The following is a 20,498-nucleotide window of genomic DNA, read 5'->3' as shown; positions in this document are numbered from 1 at the left end:
ACCTTAACACATGTAGAAAGACATAGATAATTCACAGACTCATACAGATTTAGAATTTGGTAAAAAAAAAAAATAATAATATTTGAATCTTCTTTATCAGAGATGAAATATCTCAGTATAATTTATCCATGAACAATTTTTAGTTTAGTGCGTATTTTAAGTTTTATTAAATGGTATCATTATCTCTGTATCATTCTATATCTTGTTTATTTTGCTCTTGCTGAATATAGACGTGGCTTATTTCTTTTGTATATTGTACAGTATTCAGTTTTAGAGTGCATATCTTCAATCCTTATTTTCCTAATAGAAATTTGAGTTTATTTCAATGTTCTTTTTGTTTTGTGTTATTATAAAAAATGCTGCAGTGACTATTCTTGCACACATATAAGAATTTTCCTAGGGACTATATCTAGAGATGGAGTTGCCAGGATGTGGGCTATTTGTCTTTTCACTTTTACTATGTAATTCCTCTCCTGTGTTACTGGACATATTTGCACACTACTTAGAAGTGTTTGAGAGTTCCTGCCCTGCTATATCCTTACCAACATTCAAATGGTCAGAATTCTTCATTTTCCCAATGTTACACTGATTTAATTTCTGTTTCTATCATTTCTAGTGAGGCAGAATATACTTTTATGTGTTTATTAACCTTTTATATTTTCTCTTCTGGTACTAGCCTCTTCGTATTCCATATGCATTGTTTCTCTTGAATTATTTATCTTTGTCTTATTGATTTATGGATATTCTTTTCTTTTTCTTTTTTTGATTTATGGATATTCTTTCTATGTTCTAGACAGGGTTCGACAAATGGTAGCCCATGGTTCAAATCCACCCACCACCTATTTTTGTGCAGCATGTGAGCTAAGGGTTAATTTTACATTTGTTTTGATTGATTCAGGAAAAAGATTAAAGAAAAAGTAAAAGATCACAACAATGAAAATTATGTGAAATTCAAATTTCAATGTCCATAAGTAAAGTTTCATTGGAATGCAGCCACACTCATTTAATTACATATTGTTCATGGGTGCTTTTGCAATACAGTGGTAGAGCTGAGTAGTCACAGCAGAGAACATACGTCTGCAAAGCCTAAAATATTTTAGTTTTAGTTTTTTGGCAGAAGTTAGTAGACCCTGTTCTAGGTTGATCCTTAGTCTGTGATGCTTATTACAGATATCTTCTCTCCTATCTGCCCTGCCTTAAACTTTGCTTTTGGTTATAAGACTGAAACTCTCAACTCCTGTTGAATAAAGTATAAAATTTTTTTAAAAAATTCTTTATTTGTTTAAAGTATTACATAAGTCTCCTTTTCCCTATATTTCTGGTTGTTCTCCCCCCCCCCCCCACTGTCTGTGTCCATGGGTTATGCTTATATGCATGCATGAATGCAAGTCTTTTGGTTGCTCTTACACACACACACACACCCACACACACACACGCGTGCGCGCTTTCCCTCTGAGGTTGGATGGTCTGTTCCATGCTTCTGTGTCTCTGGATCTATTTTTGTTCAGTATATCCCACAAATGAGTCAGATCATGTGATATTTATCTTTCTCCAACTGGCTTATTTCACTTAGCATAATGCTCTCCAGGTCTATACATACTGTTGCAGATGGTAAGAATTCCCCCTCTCACCCCCTTTTTTTTAACAGCAACATAGTATTCCATTGTGTAGATGTACCACTCATCAGCTAAGGAGCAGTTAGACTGTTTCCAAATCTTAGCTATTGTAAATTGTGCTGCTATGAACATATATCCTTTCTGATGGGTGTTTTTGATTTTTTGGGATATAGTCCTAGAAGTGGGATTACTGGATCAAATGGGAGTTCCATTTTTTATTTTTTAAAGAAACTCCATACTGTTTTCTACAGTGCCTGCACCAGTCTGCATTCCCACCAGCAGTGCATGAGGGTTCCTTTTTCTTCACATCCTCGCCAGCACTTGTTTGTTGATTTGTTGATGATAGCCATTCTGACAGGTGTGAGATGGTACCTCATTATCGTTTTTATTTGTATCTTTCAGATGATTAGTAACTTTAAGCATGTTTTCACATGTCTCTGGGTATTCTGTATGTCCTCTTTCAAAAAGTGTCTATTCAGGTCCTTTGCCCGTTTTTTGATTGGGTTGTTTATCTTCCTTTTGTTAAATTGTATGAGTTCTATACATTTTGGAGATTAAACTTTTATCGGATATAATATTGGCAAATATGTTTTCCCATGCAGTGAGCTTTCTCATTTTGTTGAGAAGTTTAAGATTTTAATTTATTCATTTTTATTATTCTCCCTATGTTGTTTCATAAATCTTTCCTGACAGATCACAAATATATTAACCTATCCTATCCAATAAAGAGGGAATATGCTAATTGACCATCATGCCCTCACAAAAGATGATGGTGCCCACAGCCAATAAGGAGGGGAATATGCTAATTGACTTCCACGCCCTCAAAGATGGCAGTGTCCACAGCCACAAGATGGCTCCCAGTCCCCTCAGCCCCTCCAGGGTAACAGGCATGTGGCATGGACAGGCCAGTCCCCAGGTGGGTCCGGCCACTCTATGTGCCTGCCTCCGGAGTCTCCCAGTCCCCTCAGCCCCCCAGCTGCCCAGGGCCAGCCTGAGGCGCAGGCAAGCCTCAGATGGCAGCTGCTCAGCCTCCCAGGACTGGCCTGAGGCACAGGCAAGCCTTGGTTATTGGCTGCCCAGTTGTCCAGGGCCAGCCCGAGGTACAGGCAAGCCTCGGATGGCAGCTGCCCCACCACCCAGGGCTCCCTGAGGCTCAGGTAACCAGGGCCGGCCGAGGCTTGCACTGCCAGTAGTGGCGGCAGCAGGGGTGTGAAGGGAGTGTCACCTTCCCCCGAAAATTGGGTCACCTTCCGCCCCTGAGGGCTCCCAGTTTGTGAGAGGGAGCAGGCTGGGCTGAGGTCCCCCGCGCGCCCCCCCCCCCCCCGCCTCAGTGCATGAATTTTCATGCACTAGGCCTCTTGCATTTTTTTAATTTTTATTCTATTATTTTATTTTTTTATTTTATTGATTTTTTACAGAGAGGAGGAGAGAGGGATAGAGAGCTAGAAACGTCGACCAGCTGTCTCTTGCACACCCCCTACTGGGGATGTGCCCGCAACCAATGTACATGCCCTTGACCAGAATCGAACCTGGGACCTTTCAGTCCGCAGACCGACACTCTACCACTGAGCCAAACCGGTTTTGGCTAGTAATTTTTTTTTTTTTTAATGGTTAAAGTTTTGTTTGTTTCTTTCAGATGTTTTTTTTTTCCCCCCTAGGTTTTTAGCACATTTTGATTTTTCTTTTTTAGCTTACTATTTTTGTAATAGTATTGTGGTGTGAAGAGATCTAATTATTTTTCTCATATGGAGAAGGCAACTTTTTCTAACTTGTTGAGTAGCCTTTCCTTTCTTCAGTATTTTATAATTCTACTTTCTCACATATAAAGTTTCTTTGCTTACATGCAAGTCTGTTTTCAGGATTCTTTGTTCAGTTCTTGACTTGTTCTTTGATTAAATATTTTTATATTCCACTTGATCTTAATGATTCCTATTATTCAACCACATAGTCACTATTATATTCATGTTTCCTACTTCCTTAGGAGAAAGATACAAAATTGTAATAATCTAGTAAGTCTTACAATGACAAGTTTTTGAATTTTATATATTATATATACCAAGGTCTTATTGTTAGCTTTAATAGCATTTTTTCTTTAAAACATTTTTCTGTTGAATTTTTATTTTCATTGCCCTCATTATTACAACCACATAATACAGTAAAGATTAGATGCTTACAAGTTCATATTATTGTTCTAAGGACTTTAAAAACATATTTACATATAAATATAAATAACAAAGTAGTATTTAGGCATAAAGAATACATAAAATATAATTTACTTGAAAAAGTTTAAGGCATATTTAGATAATATGATTTTTTGTTACTTTGGTTTTTAATTGAGTACTATTGCATTTAAATATACTTGGTCAAAATAGAAAGATAATGTGCTTTTTCTTGGGGGTTGGAGTGGTGAGGGGGAGATTTACCTTTTAGTCTTCTAGTAGCATTTATTTTATCATTTTAGAGAGTAGGATGAATGAATATAAGGGTTATAAAGGTTTATTTTTATTGTGGACTATTTAACATAAAATAAAAAGTCTCTAATACTAGTCCTTTTGAGACTTACCCACATATAGGAAAGTATTTTGGGTGAAAAACATCTTATTCTGACTCTCCAGATATATAGTACCGTGTTTCCTCAAAAATAAATCATCCTTCAAAAATAAGACCTAGCACATGGAAAGATAAAACATCCCCTGAAAATAAAACCTAGCTCAACTTTGGGAGAAAAAATTAATATAAGACACTGCCTTATTTTCGGGGAAACAGGATAGTTGTTTCTCAGGTTTTTGTTCTAGATATCCTGAGTATAGAGGTCAAGAACTGAAAGAAAGCCAATATAAGGGGGGAAAAAGAAGAGTTAATTAGAAATGAGCTGGAAAAGTAGAACCTTATGGACCATGTTAAAAATTTTAAATCTATTCTAATGGGAGATCATTTAAACATTTTGAACATTAAATGGATAACTATTAGATTTCTATCCTATATTATAAAAGGCTAATATGCAGATAGACTGAATGGCAGAACAGCCAAACAAATGGTTGCTATGATGTGCACTGACCACCAGGGGGCTTGTGTGGAATATGGTGGGCATTGGCCACTGCGGGATGGTTGAGCAGGGGAGCAGGGGAGGGTGTCAAACCAAGGCAGGATGCTGTTTGCTGTCATCTGGGTGAGCCTCTGGTTGTTACTGAAAATTCTTTGCTCCTGCGTACGTGGTCCTACCCAGCTCTCGCACCTGTTGCTGACATTGGAGCCAGAGCAATTGCTTGCATCCACTGCCAGTGCTGCTGGCACCCAGCGCTGGTCCCAATCACTTGGCGCTGTCAGCAGATGTGAGTGGGACTGGTGCCTTCAGCACACAGGAACAGCAGCAGCAGGAGCGGGGCTGCTGGCAGTGAGGGGACTGGGGGCTGCTGCAGGAGGGTCTGGACAGGGGCACAGAGGATGGGCCGAGACCCACCCCTGTGCCCACCGCAGCCTGCTGCCCACAGTTCCTTTCTAAAGAATTAGTTGCTTTGTGGATAATCGTTTAGAGGAGAGTGGATATAGAGATGGATGCAGGTTGGAGATGGAGACAGGTGGATGGATTCAAGACATTTAGGAAGGAAAATCAATATTAATTTGGTAATGAATTCATTGAGATGGGGAGCTCTGATAGAGTATATCAGGTTTGAAGGGGTGAGAGGAAGGTTAGAATTTTATGTTCAGATATTTTCAGTTTGAGGTATATTTGGGACATTCAAGTAGAGATTTCAAAAAGGCAGTTGTTATAGATGGACCTTTCCTATCTATTATACTCGATGAATTGGGAGCTTCCTGGTATAATAAAGAATTTAAAAGTGAAACATAAATATTTGGGTTGAGAATTGAAAATCATTACAGAACTCTAATTTGAAAATGGCATTTCGTTTTTAGGGGGGAAAAAAATCAAAGGATTAAATAATTTCACTTTTGGCTGTTCATGTTCTTCCCCTCCCCCAAATCTAGTTCTAAACCTAGAATTAATGAGGCACTAAACAGGGGCTAAGACTTATTAAATTCCTGGAGTGTTTAAAGCAAGAGGGAAACCAGTATGCTTCAGTGAATCAGAGAGTCAAAGAGTAGGAGATAAAGTCAGAGAGGTAGTGTAGTGTCTTGATTTAAGGACTTAGAATGAAAAATCTTTGAAGGGTTTTGAGGAGAGGAGTGTTTAGATCAAATTTGTGTTTTAACAGAACCATTCTGATTGCTGCATTAAGAACAGATTGAAGCCAGGCTGGTGCAGAAGCAAAGAAACCACTTTATACACAAAAGTTGGCTTGGTCCAGGGTGGAAGTAGCAGTGTGAGAAATAGTGTGTGGATATGTTATGAAGGTACAGCTGACAGGATTTACTGTTGTATTTTTTGTGCTAGTGTTAGGGGAAAAGGGATTAAAGGTGACTCCAAGGCTTTTTGACTTGAGCGACTAAGAATGGAGTTGCTGTCTTACAGAGATGAAGACTGTGAGAGGAACAGGTTTATGGATGCATAGTAAGTATGTTAAATTTTGAGACAGTTGTTTGATATTCAAAGTAGAGATGTAGGGAAAGCAATTCCATATGTATTGGGTTAGTTCATGAATAAGGTCCAGCTAGTGATATGTTTGCGAACATCAGCATATAGATGAAACACAAAGCCATGAATCTGAGATAACCACGGGATGTACGTGGCAAAGTCAGTAAGAAAAGCAAGCCCTGAAATGCTACAACATTGAGAGTTTAGGGAAAAATATCAAGTCAGGGAGACAAAGAAAAAGGAGGCATAGAGGTAGGAAAATAGGGTGTTTTGGAAGGTAAGTGAAGAGAGAAGTGATTAACTGCATCAAATGTTGTTGATAAATTAAAAAATAAGAAAGCTGCCCAACTGGTGTTGCTCAGTGGTTGAGCATCAGCCTGTGAACCAAGAGATCATGATTTGATTCCTGGTCAGGATACATGCTCAGTTTGTGGTCTCTATCACTTGTGGGGAGTATACAGGAGGCAGCCAATGATTCTCTCTCTTTCCCTCTTCCTCCTTCCCTCTCTAAAATCAACAAGGACCTTGATACCTTCAATCTCTCTACCCTGTAATTTTCATAGTGTTAACTGTATCCTATGGTTTATTTTCCTTATATTTACAAGATGGCAGCCATAATATCCAGGATCCCCATGGGTGTCTTTCATGTCTAGGGAGAGACAAGACCCTTTCCAGAAGCTCTTTCTAATGTCTCAGGAACTTGATCCTTTTAGGTTTCACTCCTACCATGCCACAGGAACCATGCTAAATCATGTACATTGACTAAATTTAATAATCAATTATTAGTCTTTATATTACTTGACCATCAACATCTGATCTTTTTCAGTCCATAAAACCTTTTCTTTTCTTGACTTCTGTACTCTTTAGTTTTGTTCCTGTTCTTCAGCCACTACTTCTTATTGTCTGCTGGTTTATTATCATTCCCCAGCCTCTACAAGATTCAGCCCCAAGATTTGGTTCTGTGACCTCTTCTCTCTCTTTCTCCTTGTGTCTTTTATCTATACTCTTCCTTGGGGATGTCATATATAATAGTTTAAATAAAGTTTATGTACTGATGACATGTATGTCCATCTCTGCTGTCTAAGGCATCTCAAACCTAGTATGTGTAAAACTGAGCTGAAAATACTCTTCTCATCCCCAAATCTATTCTCTCAAAGTCTTTCCTATCTCAGTAAACTGCAAAAACGTTGTTTGGGTCCAAAATATTTGATACCCTTGATGTTTTCTTTCTCTTTCACTTAGATTTTCTTCACTGTACCTTCAGAATATATCCAGAATCTAACTTCTTCCACTACGCACTTAGCCCAAGTATTCATTCTTCTTCTGGATTTTCACAGCAGCCTCTTAATCTGTCTTGGTCTGCTTTTGAATTCTCTTTTTGTTCTCCCCATCCCCATCTTAATAGGTGTTGTTGTTGTTGTTATAATAGTGGGCAATGGAGAGTCTTGAAAAGAATGCAGAATTTTGAAACCAGACAATTTTAATTTTAGGATTGCTACTTACTAACAGTGTGCTTTTGGGAAAGTCATTTACTTCTCTGAATCTGAATCTTATATTTAAAATTGGCATAATATTTATTTCATAGAATTATTATCAGTATTGAATGAGATAATGTTGTAAAGACCTTATTGCCACTGTACCCAGCAGAGAATAGATACTGAACAAATTGTGGTTTCCTTTCTTTTCTAACCCTAAGTAGATAAGCTGTTTTGTTTGTTTTTTCCTGGCTATCAGTGTTTATGTAGCCAGGAACATGGCATGTATGTTTCTCTTGATACGTGGCCCTTGGCTAATAAATCTGGCTTATGTTCCTGGTCGTTCTTTTGCATTTTCTTTAAGTTCCATTTATGTCCACAAAATCATGTCTGTCCTTGTTGGCATTAAGTGTATACTATTCATACTTGAATAGTAAAACTTTAATGTGTGTGTGTGTGTGTGTGTGTGTGTGTGTATTCTATTCAGTTTTAATACCTCCCCAACCCTTCTATTATAGTCATATATTTAAGTTCCTAAAGGAAGTTTGAAGACAACTTCCAAATTTGAACTCAGAAATCTAATATTTATTCTAGCTGAGAACACTGAAGATGGACTTGAGCTGACATATTTAAAGTCACTTAAGTTGTTTATTTTTCAACTATAATGTTTTGATCCTGAATTGAAAAGAATAAATCACTTAAAGGAAAGAAAACATTTTTCTTGGAATTGTTTAGTCACTTTCTTATTAGACTTCCCCTAACTTAAATTCCTTCATAGGAAATTATTAAATACTGAATATTCTCTATGGTTGGTATTTCTTTATTAGGAATGTATTAGTGCTTTAATACACCTGAGTTGAAAGTGGTCTATCTTATGTGGTAATTCTCCTGTGAGATTATTCATAACTCTTTGAAATAATGGGAATTAAAAAATCTATTAACAATGTTTCTCAGTATTAAAGATATGTTGTTTTATATTATTTGCTGAATTTAACTCAGTAAGCTGATAACCATGTTCTCTGATGATTATCTCAAATCCAGGAAATCCCAGCTCTGATTTGAGAAGTTAGCACTTGAGTTGGACAGTCAGGTCTTTCCTTTTTTATTTCTGGACCTGTTAAATCAGTGGGTTTCCTCTATAAGTTCATATACAGAGTGGAGCAAAAGTAAATTTATAGTTGTGAGTATGCGAGTTTATTCTTGTGTTATTATTTATTAACTAGTGGCCCTACACACAAATTCATGCATGAGTAGCTTGCTGCCACTTGCCTTAGCTGGCTGCCAGCCCACCGCTGCTGTAGCTCTCTGCTGCTTGTAGCTCACTGCCCTGCCCTCCTGTAGCTCTCCCTCAATTGTAGCTCACTGTCCCACCCTCCTTATGATCGGTTGTTACACGTCACAGTATAACAACCATTTGCATATTGCCTCTTTATTATATAAGACTAGAGCCCTGTTGCACGAAGAGATTAATGCAGTAGGCCTTCCTTCCCTTGGCTTCCAGCTCCAGTTTTCCTCCGGCACCTGGGACCCAGACCTTTTCTCCAGCCAGAGTCTGCCTTCTTCTTCTTTGTGGCAGACTCCGGAGTCTGCAGTCTTGTCTCTGCTGTGGCATTCTGCTCCTGTAGATCCCTACACTGCCTGCCCTCCCTCCCATAGCAGGCATCCTGCCCTGCCTGGCCACTCCGCATCTGGAGCAGCTGGGTGACCACTGTCTTTGGCCTTCTAATTTGCATACTCACTCTGATTGGCCATGGGTGTAGCGGAGGTATGGTCAAATTACATGTTTGTCTATTATTAGGTAAGATTATTCTATTACCAGGGGCCCAGTACATGAATTCATGCACCTTGAAAGGAAATGTGGGCTGCAAGGCTGCAGTGGGCACAGATGTGGGTATCAGCCCATCCTCCACGCCTCTGCCTAGCCCCTCCCACTGCAGCCCTCAGTCTGCTGTCTACTGGCAGCCCCACTCCCGCTGTTGCTGCTTCCATGTGCTGACAGTGCTGGCCCCACTCTTACCTGCTGACGGCTCAGAGTGATTTGGGCCGGCCCTGACAGTATGTGCAAGCAGTGGGTATGAGCAGCAGGTGCTGCCCTGATCATCCCTCAGAAGCAGGTGGAGGTGAAGAAACCTTCAGGGGTGATTGGGGCCAGCAGCCACCACTCACACCCACTAACAGTGATAGTGGGTACAAGCAGTGGCTCTGGTGTCTGCTGTGGTTGCAAATGGGGCCATCGCCAGCAGTGGGTGTGGGTAGTGGCTGCCTCCCTCGATTGCCCCTCAGGAGCAGGGGAAGGTGGAGAAGCCCTCAAGGGTGATCAGGGCTGGCAGCCACTGCTCACACCACTGATGGTGCCAAGTGATTGGGGCTGGTGCTAAGCACTAGCAATGGGTGTGAGCGGTGGCCACGGCAGCAGGTGTGAGCACTGGGAGGGACTGTGGTATGCACAGTAGCAAAGAATTTTCAGTAACCACCAGAAGCTCGTCCTGATGACAGTGACTGGCACCCTGCTTTGGTCTGGTACCCCCGCTCACCTGCTCCACCATCATGCCACAGCCAATGCTCACCATGTTCCACGCTCTGCTGCCTGCTGCCAATGCCCCCACATTCCATGCATGCCTCCTGGTGGTCAGCACACATCATAGCAATCATTGTTTGGCCTATTTGCATATTAGGGAATTGCATATATACTAGAGGCCCAACGCATGAAGATTTGTGCAAGAACGGACCCTCCTTCCATTGGCTGCTGGCCCCGTCTCTGGCCAGAGCCACCTTTTCACTACAGCCTGGAGCCACCTTCCCACCTTCCCATGCTGCTCAGAGGCCCGGAGCAACTGGGGTGGTGTGGAATGCCCGAGTCATCACCCTAGCTATCACGCAAATGTCCCATCCCGCCCCCAGCCACTTGCACCTACATATGCAAATTAACCCACCATCTTTGTTGGGTTAATTTGCATACTCATTCCTGATTGGCTGGTGGGCGTCACAAAAGTATGGTCAGTTTGCATCTTACTATTTTATAGTGTAGGTCTGATGCATGAAATTTGTGTACTTGGGGTTTGGGGTCACTCAGCCTGGCCTGCACCCTCTTACAGTCCAGGAGCCCTCAGGGGATGTCCGTTAGTCAGACATTCATAGCACTGCCACCACTGCACTTGCTAGCTGTGAGCCCAGCTTCTGACTGAGCAGTGTTCCCCCTATGGGAGTGCACTGACAACCAGGGGGCAACTCCTGTGTTGAGTGTCTGCCCCCTGGTGGTCAGTGTGCGTCATAGAGACTGGTCATTTCACTGTTTGGTCAATTTGCATATCAGCATTTTATATGTAGGATAGATTTTCCATAAGAACAACTATAAACCTACTTTTACCACACCCTGTATATTTGTACTAAGTCTTTAATTCATGTTTCGTGAGTAAATTCTAACTTCACAGATATAGTCCTGCTATACCATCTACACTCCCCAATGAGGAAATCCATATTATGCAAATAATTTGACTTGCTCTGTATCTACATTGTCAGGTCTTATAGCCATTATTACATCTAAAATGTCTCTGTTTTAAAACCTTCATCAATTGTATGTGTAATTCTTTTTTTTAAAATTAAATCTTTATTGTTCAGATTATTACAATTGTTCCTCTTTTTTCCCCCTATAGTTCCCCTCCACCAGGATCCTACCCCACCCTCTGCCCTTACCTCCCCCACCCCATTGTCTTCATCCATAGGTATACTCTTTTTGTTTAGTCTCTTCCTGCACCCCACTACCCTTTCCCCTAGAGTAGGGGTGTCGAACTCAATCAGAGAAGGGGCCAAAATCTAAAATCCAGCCTAAATCGCGGGCCGAATGGTTTACTGAACAGTCATAAACTGTCATTGTGATGGAAACGCAGCGGAGTGCAGTGATGACAGCGCGGTGCGGGCCACATTGCAAGGCCTGGCGGGACGGATTTGGCCCGCGGGCCTTGTGTTTGACACATGTGCCCTAGAGAATTGTCAGTCCACTCCCTTTCTATGTCCCTGATTCTCTTATATTCACCAGTTAATATTGTTCATCAGATTTTTTATTCCCTTGGTTTTTAGATTAACTTGTTGATAGATACGTATTTGTTCATAATTTTTATCTTTATTTTCTTTCTCTTCCTAAAGAACTCCCATCAGCAATTCATATAATTCTGGTTTGGTGGTGATGAACTCCTTTAGCTTTTTCTTATCTGTGAAGCTCTTTTTCTGACCTTCAATTCTGAATGATAGCTTTGCTAGGTAGAGTAATCTTGCTTGTAGGTTCTTGCTATTCATCACTTTAAATATTTCTTGCCACTCCCATCTGGCCTGCATAGTTTCTGTTGAAAAATCAGCTGACAGTCGTATGAGTGCTCCCTTGTAGGTAACTAATTGTTTTTCTCTTGCTGCTTTTAATATTCTCTCTTTGTCTTTTACTCTTGGCATTTTAATTATGATGTGTCTTGGTGTGATCCTCTTTGGATTCCTTTTGTTTAGTGTTCTGGGTGCTTCCTGGACATGTAAGTATTTCTTTCACCGGGTGGGGAAAGTTTTCTGTCACTATTTCTTCAAATAGATTTTCAGTATCTTGCTCTCTCTCTTTTGGGACCCCCATAATTCTGATGTTGGTATACCTGAGGTTGTCCCAGAGGCTCCTTACACTGTCTTCATATTTTTAGATCTTTTTGTTTTTTGCTTTTCCAGTTGAGTGTCTTTTGCTTCTTTGTATTCCAAATCTTTGACTTGATTCTTGCAATCCTCTAGTCTGCTTTTAGGTCTCTGTATAATATTTTTTACTTCAGTCAGTGTACTCTTAATTTCTACAATAGTTGATCATTTTTCATATCCTCAAGGGTTTTGTTAAATTTATCAGCCTTTTCTAGAAAATTCTTTGAAAACCTTATAACCATGGTTTTGAACTCTATATCGAGTAGTTTGCTTTCCTCCATTTCTTTCATTTGTGACTTGCTTCTTTGTCTGCATTTTAGCTGCTTCCCTGAGTTGATGGAGTGGCTTTGTGTGCTAGGTATCCTAGCAGGGCCCAGTGGCTCAGCCTCCCCAGTTACCTGAGGTGGACACTCTTTGTGTGCCCTTTTGTGGGCTGTGTATGCAGTCTTGTTGTAGTTAAGCCTAGATTGTTAATATCACTGGGGAGTTGACTTCCAGGCCAATTGGCTGTGAGGATCAACTGTGTCTCCACTGGGAGAGCTTCTGTGCTCAGGTTGTATGGGGCGAAGTCTCGGAGTGGAGCAGACAGCCTTGTTTTCCCATCAGCCCCGCCCTAAGTTGCCCCTGTGTTTCAGTGTCCTGCGGCAATGGCTGCACATACCTCTGAGAGAAGGTTGCTCTTGAGTTTTGCCCGCTGCCAGACAGTCCAGTTTCAATCCGAATGAATATGAGTACCCAAAAGTCTCACCCAGAACTGGAGTTCAGTGCAGTTGGGAGGTTTTGTTTCCCTTCTGAACGAGAAAGCTAGCCACGCACTTGCTGCCCGCCCTCTCCGTGCACAGGCCTCTGTACTCAGTCCTCCACAGTTCCTCTGAGTCTCTGTGTCCTTTTTCTTTCCTTCTTGTTGTAGAATTTCCACTCAGCCAGCTTTCGGGTGGTTCTGGAAGATGTCCACTCTGTCTTCCAGTTAGTTTTGAAATTGTTGTGGGAGGCAGCATTATAGGTGTTGTCCTATGCTGCCATCTTGGTTTCTCCCTGTATGTGTAATTCTTATTGCCAGTCCTTATTTTGATGTGTCTCTAGTCACTTTGGTTGCCCAATGTTAGTCCTCTGTTAGAGCTAGGAAGAGAACAATATTTCCTACATTTTTGCATGTTGATAACAGCTTGTCATTACTCTTTATACTTAAAGGTAAATTTTATTTGATTGAAAACCTTCAAATATGTCTTTGTGTATTTTAAATATATTATTCCATTTTCTTCTATTACTTTTTTCTTATAAATCATGTGATGTTTTGCCTAAACGCCCTAAGGATTTTTTATCCTTTTTTCTTTGAAGTCCAGGAATTTTAATAGAAAATTACATTTTCTTCTATTACTTTTTCTTATAAATCATGTGATGTTTTGCCTAAATGCCCAAAGGATTTTTTACCCTTTTTTCTTTAAAGTCCAGGAATTTTAATAGAAAATGTGATTTTCTATATTAAATATAAAAGAATTACACTTTCTATTACACTCACTGCTGTCCTCCAGTAGCTCTCTGCCTGTTGCCCTACCCTCCTGTAGCTCCCTCCTTCCCCCAACCCCCTCATAGCTTGCTGCCCTGCCCCCTCCTATAGATTTGGTGCCTTGATCTAAGTTGATTATCTCAAGTACACATGGTGTTTTTATATGTAATTTCACATATATGTATGTATATGTTTGTGTGAGTATGTATACATGAATTTACACAGACATACAACCATATATATTACACATACATAGACATTTTTTTCCAGGGAAGCTTTCTTAAATTATAGTTTTTATATTTGTCCATTTTATTACTTTGACTTTCTTCTGTAGGGACTCTTATTTTTATTCATATCTGGATAGTTTTTGCCTATTTCCAACAGTTGTCATCTTGCAAATCCTTTTTAATTTCTTTCTTCTTTTAAAATAATTTGTTGCCGAAACCAGTTTGGCTCAGTGGATAGAGCATCCACCTGCAGACTGAAAGGTCCCAGGTTTGATTCTGGTCAGGGGCATGTACCTTGGTTGCGGGCACATCCCCAGTGGTGGGTGTGTGGGAGGCAGCTGATCGATGATTCTCTCTCATCAATGTTTCTATCTCTCTATCCCTCTCTCTTCCTCTCTGTGAAAAATCAATAAAATATATTTTTAAAAATAATAATAATTTGTTAAAGATTTTCATTCTTTTACTTTCTGTTTTTAAAATATTTTTTGTTATGTTTATTTGCTTTTGTGTTTTTTTAATAGTTTAGTCTTCATTATTGAAATGATTTTTGCTTTTTTTCTAATGAATCCGTGTGGCAGTAGCTCGCCAGTAGCTCACTACTGTCCTCCAGTAGCTCTCTGCCTGCTGCCCTACCCTCCTGTAGCTCCCTCCTTCCCCACCCCCCTCATAGCTTGCTGCCATGCCCCCTCCTATAGATCTCCACTGCCCACTTGTAGCTCACTGCCCTTCCCTCCTGCTGATCCATGATTCAGTTAGTCGTTATGCTTCACAGCGTAACGACCATTTGCAAATCACATCTTTATTACCGTATTTTTCGGACCATAAGACGCACTTTTTTTCCCCCAGAAGTGGGGGGAAAACGTCCCAGCTTCTTATGGTCCAAATATAGCCTACACATATACTTTAAAAAAAAAGTTTTTTTACTTGCCCGGCTCTGTGTGGTCTCTGTGTGCTTGCCTGGCTCTAAAATGGTTCTAAATGCTGCTGTTTACTTTACAGGGTTGATTACATGTGTTTATGACTGTGATGTTGGGTTTTAATGCACATAAAATATTTTAGGACACTATTTGTTTCAGTATCTTTTTTTCTTCATTTCCCTTCTCTAAAAACTGGTGCGTCTTATAGTCCGGAGCGTCTTATGGTCCGAAAAATACGGTATATAGGATTCTTTCTTGGTTTCTGTCTTCTCATTTCTGAGTTTTTCTGATTTGATTTACATTGCTCTTTTATGTATTATAGTAGAGGCCCAGTGTTCGTGCACCGGTGGGTCCCTTAGCCTGGCCTGTGCCCTCTTGCAGTTCGGGACCCTCGGGGTATTGGATAACTGGATTTGACCTGATCCCCACAGGCCCAATCCAGATAGGAGGGAGCCCGATTCTGTGCATTGAGCCCCTGTCCCCTGGTGGTCAGTGTGCGTCATAGCAACCAGTCAACCAGTTGTTCGGTTGCTTAGAATTTTATATATATAGATAATAAGTATTCTTATCACTCATAAAACATGTAAACTTAATTTTTATTATAGTAAAACATATAGCCTTGGGGATTATTTGACGTACTTTAGGTCAGTGGTCGCTAACCTTTTGGACCTCGTAGACCACCAGTGGTCCATGGACCACCGATTGGCGACCACTACTTTAGATAAATAAGCAGCTGTAATTAATTTAGCATTCCTTTAAATCAAGGCTTCTAAATTGCAATTCTATGAATGAACTTCAGAGTTGATAATATAGCTTTATTATATGCAAAGTGGATAAGGAAAGATACCCTTTAAGAGGGAGAATAAACTATCCCCACACACACAAAAATTAAGGATAAGAACTTTTGGTTTATATAGGAAATATCCTCAAATATTTTAATGATTGAAATTATAAGAAATGGAAACAAATTATACGTATAATAATTTTAAGATATAGGCAGAACCAGAGTCTATATTACATCAATTTTACTATCTGTTTGCTTATGTTTTTTCTAATTTTATGCAGATGGAGGGAGCGAGGAACCACCGGATCGAAGACAGTCAAGTGTAGACTCTCGTCAAAGTCGCTCTGGGCAAGGTAAATTAAAAAGAAAAGATATCAGCTATACCTTCCTAGTACTTAATCTGAGGTCTGGGGTTTTCACTGGGTCTAGTTTACATATTCTAGGGTTTTAGTCGTTACAGTCTTAGGGTTCTATATCCCAATACACTTAATTTAAAATAGTTGTATATGACATCATTTGTTAAAGGTAAAAGAAAATAAAAAATAATCTCATGTCATTTTTAAATTATATTAAGGTTTTAAGTAATTTTGGAGCATTGTGGTATATGTTTGGATAACACTTATGGAATATAACCAAAAGTAAATTTTTAAAATATATATTTATACTAATCTCAGAGAGGAAGGAAAAGGGAGAGAGAGATAGAAATAGGAACATCAATGATGAGAGAGAATCATTGACGCCTTGATCCCTGCATTTTTCCCACTGGGGATCAAGCCTGAAATCTGGGCATATGACCTGACCAGGAATTGAACTGCAACCTCCTGGTTCATAGGTTGGTGCTCAAGTACTGAGCCAAGCAGCCGGGCCAGAAGTAAATGTTTAACAGTAACGTTTGTTAGAGTATCATCACACTGGCTTTTAAAAATTTGGTAAATGCTATATTTATAATCTTAGCTCCCTCAGAAGAGGTGGCTTTTGCTTATAATTACTGTCTTAAATTAAGATCTTCTTATTTTCTTTTTCTGTTCAAAATTTATCATTATAGGCTTTTAATTGTTTTCTTTTTTGAAGTGACAGCTTCCGAACTAGGTTAAAATTTGATGTACCAGTGACATTTTTAGATAGGCCTTCCCTCAATTACCTTATTTAAAACTAGAGGCTGGTGCATGAATTCATGCACGGGTGGGGTCCCTTGGTTTGGCCAGTGATCAGGGTCTGACAGATGGGTAGAGGGATTGCAGGAGGTTGGCCAGCTGGGGGCAGGGACCACGAGAGGTTGGCCTCCAGTCCTAAGGAGGGAGCTGACTCTTGGCCCCACTAGGAATGTGGCCGTGGCCTCTGCCACCCAACCCCAGTTCCCTGTCCCAGGAAGCTGGGAGAGGAGGCGATGGTCTCTGAGCCAGGTGTAGGAGGAATGGACGCTAGATGCCAATTCTGCCATCGGCACCCTGCCACCGCACAGTTCCCTGCCTTCCTACCTCCTCCTTCCCTTGCCACTGCTCCACCACCGTGGCAGGCAGGCAGCCCCCAGAGAAGGGAGAGGATGGGAGCGAGACAAACTCTTGAGTCAAGGGCTGACTTTCAGTAGATCACAGCAAGGGAGCTGCTCTGCTACTTATGAAACCTTGACCCAGAAGCAGGTTGTCTATTAATGGTTTAGCATCAGGGGCTCATGGTAGCTGGCTGGCTGGGGAAGGGACCACAGGCAGTTGGCCAGCTACCAGAGGTTGGCTGTGGGAGCCCACTTACCACCAGGAGGCAGCTTCTGCATTGAGCATCTGCTCACTGGTGGTCAATACGTGTCATAGCAACTGGTCAATCTGTCGTTTCAATCATTTGGTCATAATGGTCACTTATGCTTTCATAGATGTAGATATAGATATATAGACACAGACACAGACATAGATTACATGAATGGCACTCCTACTCTTTTTTATTCATGGTACTTATCTCCTTTGTATTTATTTTATTTTCTCTGTCCAAAACTAGAATGAATATTCCATGATTGCAGAGGTTTTGTCTGATTTGTTTATTGCTTTATTTTCAGTGCCAAGAATAAGTTTCTGGTATATAGTATAATAATTACCGAAAAAATTTTGTTGAATGAATGAAGTGATCTTGTAAGAGAATGAGAATTAAGAACCTAAATATATTACAGAATTTCAGGTAGTCATTACAGTGTTTGGTTTCTTAGAAACTCTTTACTTACAAATAAAACAAAGTTTAGATTTATAAATGTGTGGTGTTTTAATCCTATAAAAGCTCTTTTTCATAATCCTGTTCCCTTTTTGTTCAATTTCCTTCTTCCCAAGTTTTGGAGTTGTATTTTTTTAATAAAATAGTTTGTTGCAGAATAAAAAGCAGAATAATTTATGCAGGTTGATTTGGAAGTTTTAACTTATACTATTACTTAATTGTTTTGAGGAATCTGACTAAAAAGGAAGACGTAAATGTAGTCATCAGAGGTTTCTTAAGTAAGCAGCTCAGCTAGATCACTCCATATATCAAAGCTCCCAGTCAGCCTTTGAGGCCTTTCTCCTAAGTAGGAGCAGCTAATGAAAGATTACTAGATAGTTTTTAAAATCCTCTTAAAAATGGAGATTAAAATAAACATAATAAAGCAACTTGGAGAGAACAGAAATATTACAGAGGAAAATAATTGAACCATTATTAACATCCTCAAGGAAATACAAGAAAATAATACAGCCACAAAACAGGGAGGAGGTACTACAAAAGAATAATATTCTGATTTTTAAAAGAGGCTTTCACCATTAACATTCTGATAGCAGAGATCAAAAGCTATCAGAAGTAATAGGAAATTAATGTTGAAGAAATCTCTAAAATAGTTGAGCAAGAAAAAAGATTATAGAAAAGAAGTAAAAGTGTTAAGAAACTTACAGGACCAGTCCAGGAAATTTCAATTTTAAAGTAATAGTTGTTTCCAAAAGAAAGAACAGAGAAAATGGGAAATAAATCATCAATAAAATTATTCAAAAGAATTTCCTTGAACGTGAGGTTCCTGGTTGAAAAGCTTACTGAGTGTTCAGTACAGTGGATGAATATAATCACCAATAAAAATACATTGTAGTGAAATTTCAAATTACTGGTCCAAACAGATTTTTCATGTTCCCAGAGAGAGGAAAAAAACTTGTCATATACAAAGTAACAGGAATCAATTAGCTTTGGACCTCTCAGTGGAAGCATTATAAAACTGAATGAAAATGGAACATCATTTTCAAAAATTTGAAGGAAAATAATTTCAACCTTAGTATTCCATATGTATCAAAACTATTGATCAGATATAAGAATAAAATTGGGATGTTTTAAGACATGTAAGGTTTTTTTGTGTTGGGGGGTATGTGTTTGCCTGCCTTTTCTAGTAATCTGTTGGAGGATATAACCCATCAAAATTAAAAAGTCAGCCAAATAAAAGAATTGGTTACAGGGAATAGGGAATTTAACAAAGGAGAAAGTGAAGAACTCTTTAGGATGACAATGAAAGAAACAGGGACAGAGGGCAACCAGAACAGATTGGAGTAGGTTAGAAACCCCCAGAAGACTCTTTTTCAAGAAATGAGATTGATAGAAACCTGATGAATTTAACTATCTTAAGAAAATTTTTAGGCAAAGGCTCAGGTTTGAATTGGTGATAAATAAATAAAATAATAAGTGAAAATACTGTAAACTGAATGGAAAACAGTGTGCAGTAAAGAAGATATTAGAATAAGTCCAGTCCTTGGGAATGGTGTGGGATAGCTGATGTCCATGCCATTTACCTCCATAAATATACCGTATTTTTTGGACCATAAGACGCACTTTTTCCCCCCCAGAAGTGGGGGGGAAAAGTCCCTGCGTCTTATGGTCCAAATATACCCTACACATATACTTTAAAAAAAAAGTTTTTTTACTTGCCCGGCTCTGTGTGGTCTCTGTGTGCTTGCCCGGCTCTAAAATGGTTCTAAATGCTGCTGTTTACTTTACAGGGTTGATTACATGTGTTTATGACTGTGATGTTGGGTTTTAATGCACATAAAATATTTTAGGACACTATTTGTTTCAGTATCTTTTTTTCTTCATTTCCCTTCTCTAAAAACTGGTGCGTCTTATAGTCCGGAGCGTCTTATGGTCCGAAAAATACGGTACACCATATTTTGAGATTTTTCTATGTTCTTTTCAAGAATGTTTGCCTTTACTTATTGAAGCATTCTTCTAATAGTTGCTTTAAGTTCCTTGTCTTATTATTCTAATATCTGTGTAAACTTAGGAATGACATCTGTTTATGGACTTTTTCCTTCTCAAGTTGAAATTTTCCTGTTGGATCATATACCATATAATTTTGGATTACATCTTGGACATTTTGAGTATGATGGTATGAGACCCTGGGTTTTATTTAAAACCTAAGGAAAATTGTGTGTGTGTGTGTGTGTGTGTGTGTGTGTGTGTGTGTGTGTTGATTGGTTGCCAGTCAACTAGATTATGTTCAGGACAAAGGTTCCTAACTATTTTCTAGTGGCTGGAGTCCCAATGTGTCAGTTCATTTTTCTAAGCACTTGCAGTAGTACTCCTTAGATCAGTTCCATATATGTGATCCATTATCGATTCTGAGATCAAAGTGGTGGTATATCTTGTTGCTATATTCTCAAAGCCTGTGGTATCGATATATTGTTTAGAACCAGATCCATGCATGCAGAGCTCCGAGATGGTACCAGAAGTTAATACTCAACTTGATGGGATTGTTTTCTTTGCTATCCGACCTCACCCTAATCTCACCAA

The 20,498-nt window shown here is 39.5% G+C and overlaps 1 protein-coding gene across 8 annotated transcripts in view; it reads left to right on the top strand.

Annotated features, from left to right (window-relative positions):
* Positions 1–20,498, top strand: part of TANC2 (tetratricopeptide repeat, ankyrin repeat and coiled-coil containing 2) — a 247,611-nt gene that overhangs the window by 58,187 nt on the left and 168,926 nt on the right. For all 8 annotated transcript variants that reach the window (XM_045586331.1, XM_045586332.1, XM_036450637.2 and 5 more), the window contains exon 3: positions 16,007–16,078. In XM_045586331.1, coding sequence (XP_045442287.1) covers positions 16,007–16,078 — 72 coding nt within the window. The remainder of the gene's footprint in view (positions 1–16,006; positions 16,079–20,498) is intronic.

Source organism: Pipistrellus kuhlii, unplaced genomic scaffold (genome assembly GCF_014108245.1).
Source record: "Pipistrellus kuhlii isolate mPipKuh1 unplaced genomic scaffold, mPipKuh1.p scaffold_m20_p_22, whole genome shotgun sequence".
Classification (NCBI taxonomy): domain Eukaryota; kingdom Metazoa; phylum Chordata; class Mammalia; order Chiroptera; family Vespertilionidae; genus Pipistrellus; species Pipistrellus kuhlii.
Note: the sequence above shows the minus strand (reverse complement) of the source record. Positions and strands in the feature narration are given on the sequence as shown.